General features: G+C 50.5%; 1 protein-coding gene across 1 annotated transcript in view; it reads left to right on the plus strand.

Annotated features, from left to right (window-relative positions):
* The first annotated feature begins 1,565 nt into the window (after positions 1–1,565).
* The window catches only part of Ldlrad1 (low density lipoprotein receptor class A domain containing 1), a 9,772-nt gene continuing 4,592 nt past the window's right edge, over positions 1,566–6,745 (plus strand). Inside the window, 3 exon segments of the mRNA XM_031376832.1 lie at positions 1,566–1,599; positions 1,602–1,679; positions 5,151–5,276. Coding sequence (XP_031232692.1) covers positions 1,566–1,599; positions 1,602–1,679; positions 5,151–5,276 — 238 coding nt within the window.

Genomic DNA, 6,745 nt, shown 5'->3' on the forward strand with positions numbered 1-6,745 from the left:
ACTCTGTAGACCAGGCTGGCCTCGAACTCAGAAATCTGCCTGCCTCTGCCTCCCAAGTGTTGGAATTAAAGCCACCACTGCCCGGCTATGTACACCTTATTTTTAAGACGGGGTCTCTCACTGAACCTGGAGCACAACAATTTGGCTGGAATTACTGGCCTGCGGCACTACACCCTACTTTGTAGGAGCTGAGGATCTGAACCCAGGTCCTCGTGCAGATTATCTCCTGAGCCATCTCCCCAGTCCCCTAGAACAGGCATTCTTAACCTCCTTCTGTGCCACAGACCTTTTTGGAGATCTTGTGGAGTCTATGGACCCCCTCTCAGAATTATGTTTTCATATACATAACACTAAATATGAAGGATTACAGCGTGGGCCCCAGCGTGGGTACTACCCTTGGGGTAGGCCTCTGAGCATCCCCATCTGCTTCCAGGGCCTCTGTCTCCTCCATAGACTGGGTTGCTAAGGAATCTGCTCTGTGCTGGGAAAGAAGATATTCTTCTGGAAAGTGGCTACCTCCCACCCAGATACCATCTCAATAAAGTTAAAAATATACATCTCCATGCTTTCAACAATTCAAATATCTATTTCTCTTTTTTATTAATGTATGTATGTGCGTGATAGGGGTGCACGCATGCTTGTATGGAGTCAGGACAACTTTGTGGAGTGGGCACTCTCCTTGCACCTGCACATTCATCCTGGGACTTGATCAAAGGTCCTTAGGCAGGCACCTTAATCCACTGAGCCATCCTGTTGGCCCTCAGAAGTGCATATTCCTCTGATCTAGATTACCTATTTAATGAACAGTTCATCAGTGAGAAAGGGAACTTTACCTTCTAGCCACTGAACCAAGACTCATGGCACTTCTGCCTGTGGCTTCCTTCAGCAGGAGGGAACGGGGGTGGGGTCGGGGGGAGGGCTTGCAATTCTGCAGTCTGTTGATGCAGAGGAAAATGTGTTAAAGCCCTGGTTCATCTCTCCCATGTATAGTGTGACTTGCACAAACACCAGCAGAATGGGATGTGTCGCTGATCAACTTCAGCCTAGGGAAAGACTTGGTAGGAGCAGGGACCCCTGTCCTTTCCTCTGTGGGGGAGGCAGCCTGGGAGGAGAGTGCCACAGGGGAGGGCACAGCCCTGGCAAAGCCTGTTGCTGTCCTTCCCTCCCCCAGGCTGCCCTTGGTGACAAGGCAGAGAACTCTACACTGAGCTCTCTTTATTCCACCCCAGTTCCTGGAGATGAGTGTTGGAGCTATGAACAAAATCTCCCCCCAGGTAAAAGCTGCCTGGGCCTAAACTGACTCTTGACCTAGGGGGCCATCCTAGAGATGGAAAGGGCTTGGGAGAGGGGGACCCTAGGACCTACGGTCACATTTACCTGCCCTGGGGACTTGCTCTAAGTGAGAGCCAGGAGTGCTGAGTGACAGCACAGAACACCTAGGGGTGTTAGGGCACTGTCACCAGGAGGACCTGCCTCAGTCAATTTGGGGGACAAAGAAGGAGTGCATACTGGGTGGAAGTCTCCCTACTGTATGGGTAAAAGTGTGGAAACATGAAGCAGGCAGGATGAACCTGGGCTGTGAGAGACTAGAAGTTTGCCCAGCTGCTTCTGGTCTCTTGAGCAGGCAGATGCTGAGAGCAACGCGGCCACTGGAAGGAAAGCCCGTCCTGGAGATGAAGGTAAGGACAGAGGTGGGGGTCAGGCTGGGAGAGTCCAAGGCTACTGCAGCTCTTCTACCCAAGTGTGGGTGGTGACGTCTACACTCAGCTCCCTGGCCAGCCATACTGACAGCTACTTGCTGGATAGAACTGTTCTTTCTCTCTAGCTACCAGCATTTTCTGAGTACCTACTATGTGCCTGCTGGGCTACCACACTGAACCTGTAACACCAAGGATCTCCGAATCAACCTCTGCATCCCATGCCCAATCTGGATGCTTCTGTTGATCATAAGATAGAATTGGTTAGGACCACACACCTGTACTTACTATATTTCCCCAACTCCTGTGCAGCCAGGACTTTTGTGTCTCTCTGGGTCCATCTTGGCCCACAGTTGATCAAGGAGGAAACAGATAGATGCTAAGAAGGGCTATAACCCTTTATAGACCCTTCTGCCTCAGATCCCTGGAGCTGTATACAGACCTCGGTTTCAGAACAACCCTGGGTGGGTGGGGTACCAGAAGCAGCTGAAGCTAAGAAAGGTTGGATACTCAGGTCATGGTAATGTGGCACCGGAAAGGAGGTCCCTGGTTGCTAAGCTTCAGGGTCATGCTCCGTACTGGTGGCTATTTCCAAGTTGTTATTCAGTATGGCTAGCCATAGGTGTGGTTTTTCTTCATTTGCCCTGGGTGGCAAGTTTCTGAAATTTGTGGCTTTAAAGTAGGCATCTCCACCAGGGCAAGAGCTCTGCCTGCGGCTCCAGTCTTGCTTGCAACTCCACCTTGCACACAACATGTACTGCACAAATATTTGAGAAGCAACCACTCAGCTGGCTTTGCTGCCTAGTATCAACACAATCTCCCTGGTGACCCAAGTTTACTCTGTGTTGCTGACCACAAAGAACCACCAGCCAGGGCTCTAGGAGCCTAGGTTTTGATGTATACTGTGCTTCCTGTAGGCTTGTTGTCTCCTTACCAACCCACACCCACATGCCTTCATCCTCACCAGCCACCCACCAGGCCTCTCCTCCAGTACCCTCTCCCTGGAAGGCCTGCTCTTTGAGGCCTCTGCCCTGCCCCACCTTACAAATCAGCTGGTTTTCCCGAGGTCTCTATATAACCCAGATCTCCTCAGAGTCCTGTCCACACCTCCCCAGCCACCTTTCATTTGACACTGCAGGCACAGGTCTTGCTGACAGGTGACTGGAAACTTGAATGGAGCAAATTAGATGACCCAAATCAGGATCCTCCATTTGTCTTCTGTATCTCTAGTTTGCAAGCTTGCACATGTACAAGTGCGCACGCGCGCGCGCGCACACACACACACACACACACACACACACACACACACACCCTGCCCCACCCCCCAGAACCAGTGAGATCGATGCCTATCTCAGAACCTAAGAGCCCAAGGGATGAATCAAATCTGCCTCTGCCCTTCTGTGGCCTGACCCAGGGGGCTTAGTCCCTACCCTCCTCCTATTTGACCATATCTGACCCTTCAAGTGAGGCTGAGAACTCTCTGAGGTGGAGGAAAGCTACTCTCGTGCCTTCTACAGAGCAAGGCGCTCATGAGGCACCCCAATAAAGCTGCTTTGCTTCATTTTGCCAGCGAACAAGAGTTAGGGGAAGTAAACCAGGCATAGTGGTACACACCCTTAATCCTATCACTTGAGAGGCGAAGGTAGGCAGATCTCTGAATTCAAGGCCAGGCTGAACATAGTGAGTTAGGATATCCAGAGCTATATAGTGAGACTCTGTCTTTTTTTTTTTTTTTTTTTTTTTTTTTGGTTTTTTGAGACAGGGTTTCTCTGTGTAGCCCTGGCTGTCCTGGAACTCACTGTAGACCAGGCTGGCCTTGAACTCAGAAATGAGCCTGCCTCTGCCTCCCAAGTGCTGCGATTAAAGGCGTGCGCCACCACCACCTGGCAGAGACTCTGTCTTGAAAAACAAAAGAAACAATAAGAATTAGGAGAGCTAAGCACAATTCTAGCCTACTGCTCCCATTACTGCTGTCTCCACAATGTCTAGAGAGAGTGTGGAACTTGGTAGACGCACAGCCAATACTTAGCTCACACTTAGCACCTGCTGTATTAGAATAATCATTCAACAAACCACTCCCAGCAAACCACAGTAACTCTCGTGGCACCAGCTTAGCACTCAAGGAGACTGAGACACAGAGAAGCAAATGGCTCACTGTGTGGCCCGTCTAGGAATTCATGGAGGTGGGACTCCAGGCCACATTCTGGGAGAGGGGGGGCACGAGAACAGAGGCTGGAAGTGAGCAAAGGGTCTGGGTTGTGGCATCAAACGGGTATCATACTGTAAGGAAAAAATTAAAGCTTTAAACCTGTGCTGATTAGGAAGAAAAGTTATGGGCCTAAGAATCCATCACAAGTTGGCCCACATAGGCCTGGGAAAGAGCAAACAAGTTGTTAGATATCATAAGAGCTGGCGGGTCAAGAAGACATAAAACTATAAACATAGAGGAAAACATGTCTAGGCAAACGAGGACATGTCCAAGGCCTAGGCCTGCAAAGACGTGCCTGGCAGACACTAAGTAATGGACCATCTGGTCCTCTCAGATATGGTTTAAGGTCAGATGCTCTGTTGACTCAGATTAACACCAACCTTAGGAATTTTCCACTCTGTTCTGCACGTAATAGTTAATATTTGAACTAGCCAATCATGTATGACCACACTGATCCCTTTGTTCCCTCAGACCTTTTCCCTATAAAAACCCCTAACTTTCAAGCCTCGTGGTCGGCTCCACTATCTCCTGCGTGAGATAGGTGTGGTGCCGAACCAGGGCGTCCTGAAATTAAAATATACCTCTTGTAATTACATCAAGATGTCGTCTCTCATGATTCCTTGGGTGTACGCCCTTCTGAGATTTGAGTGGGGGTCTCCCCCAGGGGTCTTTCAATACCTCAGCCCAGAACAGGGATAACCAGGACGTTTGCTTCTTTGAACCTCAGTTTGTCATCCACAGGAATAAAATTCAGGGTATAGTCCATCATGGCAGGGAATTCAAGGAGCTGGAAGAGCTGGTCATGTCACACCCGCAATGAGAAAGAGAGGAATGAATGCAGTCAGTGCTTGCTCCTCCGCTCTTTCCCCACTTAGGCCGCCCAGCATCCCATTTAGGGAATGGTATTGCCCACAGTGAATGAATCTTCCCACTGCAATGAATACAATCAAGATAATCCTCCCCATCCCACCCCTCTCCTCAAAAGCATGCCCCAAAGCTCCTCTAGGTATACAGATGTCCACATGCCCTTGGTCATGAGGATAGGCTAGGAAGGACAGGAGCAGAGGCTAGCCCCTGATGGCATTTGGTGATGATGGAGAATAGGTAGGGCCAGAGAGCATCATAGAAGGCTTAGAAATGCTTCCTCTAGCCCTAGTACTCCCTGACTAGGGAGAGCTGCCTGCAGGCTGGGGTAGGGTCTTGGAGGAATCCCTTCACCTCTTCATTGCCTTCCCCCTCCACAGGCTGTGGCCCCCTCTGCTGCTCACGCCGTGGCGCCTGCCTCTCCATTTTACTGCTCCTTCTGCTGGCCGTGCTTGCCATCTTGCTCATTGTGGTCACCATCCTCGGACATCCACCCCGAACACCAGGTCAGGGGACAAGAAGGAGGCACAGAGGCTCAGGTTGATGGGAGCTCCTGCCCTGCCTGGGTTCTCCCAGAGTGGCTGGAGTGCAAGCAGAGATACCTGTGTCTATGGATATAAGTCTGACAGGCCATTTGCATATATATCCTTGACATGTGCTATCATAATTTTTTCTTTTATTCTTTAAAGTTTATTTTTATGTAAATAAAATAAACATAAAGTTTAAGTTTATGAGTGTTTTCCCTGCATATATATGTTTATACTGCATGTGTGGTTGGTGCCCAGGGGTGACAGAAGATGATGGCAGAACTCCCTAGAACTGTACTTATAGATGGTTGTGAGCATCCATTTGGGTGCTGGAAATTGAACCTCGGTCCTCTGGAAGAGCAACAAATGCTCTTGACCACTGACCACTGACTGAACCATCTCTCTAGCCCCAATGTGATCTATTGAGAACTCCTTGGTTTTTTTTGTTTGTTTTTGGTTTTGGTTTTGTTTTTGTTTTTCCGAGACAGGGTTTCTCTGTATAGCCCTGGCTGTCCTGGAACTCACTCTGTAGACCAGGCTGGCCTCGAACTCAGAAATCTGCCTGCCTCTGCTTCCCAAGTGCTGGGATTATAGGCGTGCGCCACCACCACCCGGTGAGAACTCCTGGTTTTGATGTTACTTCCTCTAAGAATTCTCTCTGACCCCCAAGCTGGGCTAGGAGCCCCCACAGCCACTGCATTTCTTAGTCTCCTTGCTGTCCACCCTGGGTCAGTACTCTCAACCACACATCAGGCTGTGTTTAGAATTCCCCTGCAGTCTAGCTTCAGTGCTGAACTGCCCAATGCCGCCCCTACTTCAGGGAGCAGTTTAGAGGACTATAGGAGCTTGATCCAATAAACACTCAGGCCTAATGAGGAATCGGGAGTCTGGAGCCAGGGCTCTCCTCCAATCAGTGTGGTGGGAGTTAGGGTAGGAGGCACTGTGGGAGGTGGAATGGACATGAGGTGAGAAGGAAAAGCCGGGATCGGTTAGCAGAGAGTGAAGGGATAGCATCCCCGGCATAGGGAGCAGTGCGTGTGGAGGAAGCATGAGGAGAAGGAGAGTGGGCAAGAAGACAGTGGATGTGAGCCAGTGGAGTCAGTGCCTAGGGCCTCAAAAAGCTGCCCTTGGGAGGGAGGTCGCATTCCAGGAGCTCAGGGAGGGGATTGTCCCGTCCTTCTTCCTAGCTATCTGAGAGATGGCTGCGTGGCCAGCCAGGGCTGCTGTAAGGGATGAGGAAGAGGAAAGGTGAAATCATAGCATTCCACTGGCAGTGCAGAAGGGGGAGCTGCAGCCATGGGCCTGCGTGTGCACATGTGTATCAGTGCCTGCGTGCATGCAGGTGCCTGCCTGTGTGTGTGTGTGTGTGTGAGTGAGTGAGTGCCTGTGTGCATGCAGGTGCCTGCCTGTGTGTGTGTGTGTGTGTGCCTGCGTGCATGCAGGTGCCT

This window comes from Mastomys coucha, unplaced genomic scaffold (genome assembly GCF_008632895.1).
Source record: "Mastomys coucha isolate ucsf_1 unplaced genomic scaffold, UCSF_Mcou_1 pScaffold18, whole genome shotgun sequence".
Classification (NCBI taxonomy): domain Eukaryota; kingdom Metazoa; phylum Chordata; class Mammalia; order Rodentia; family Muridae; genus Mastomys; species Mastomys coucha.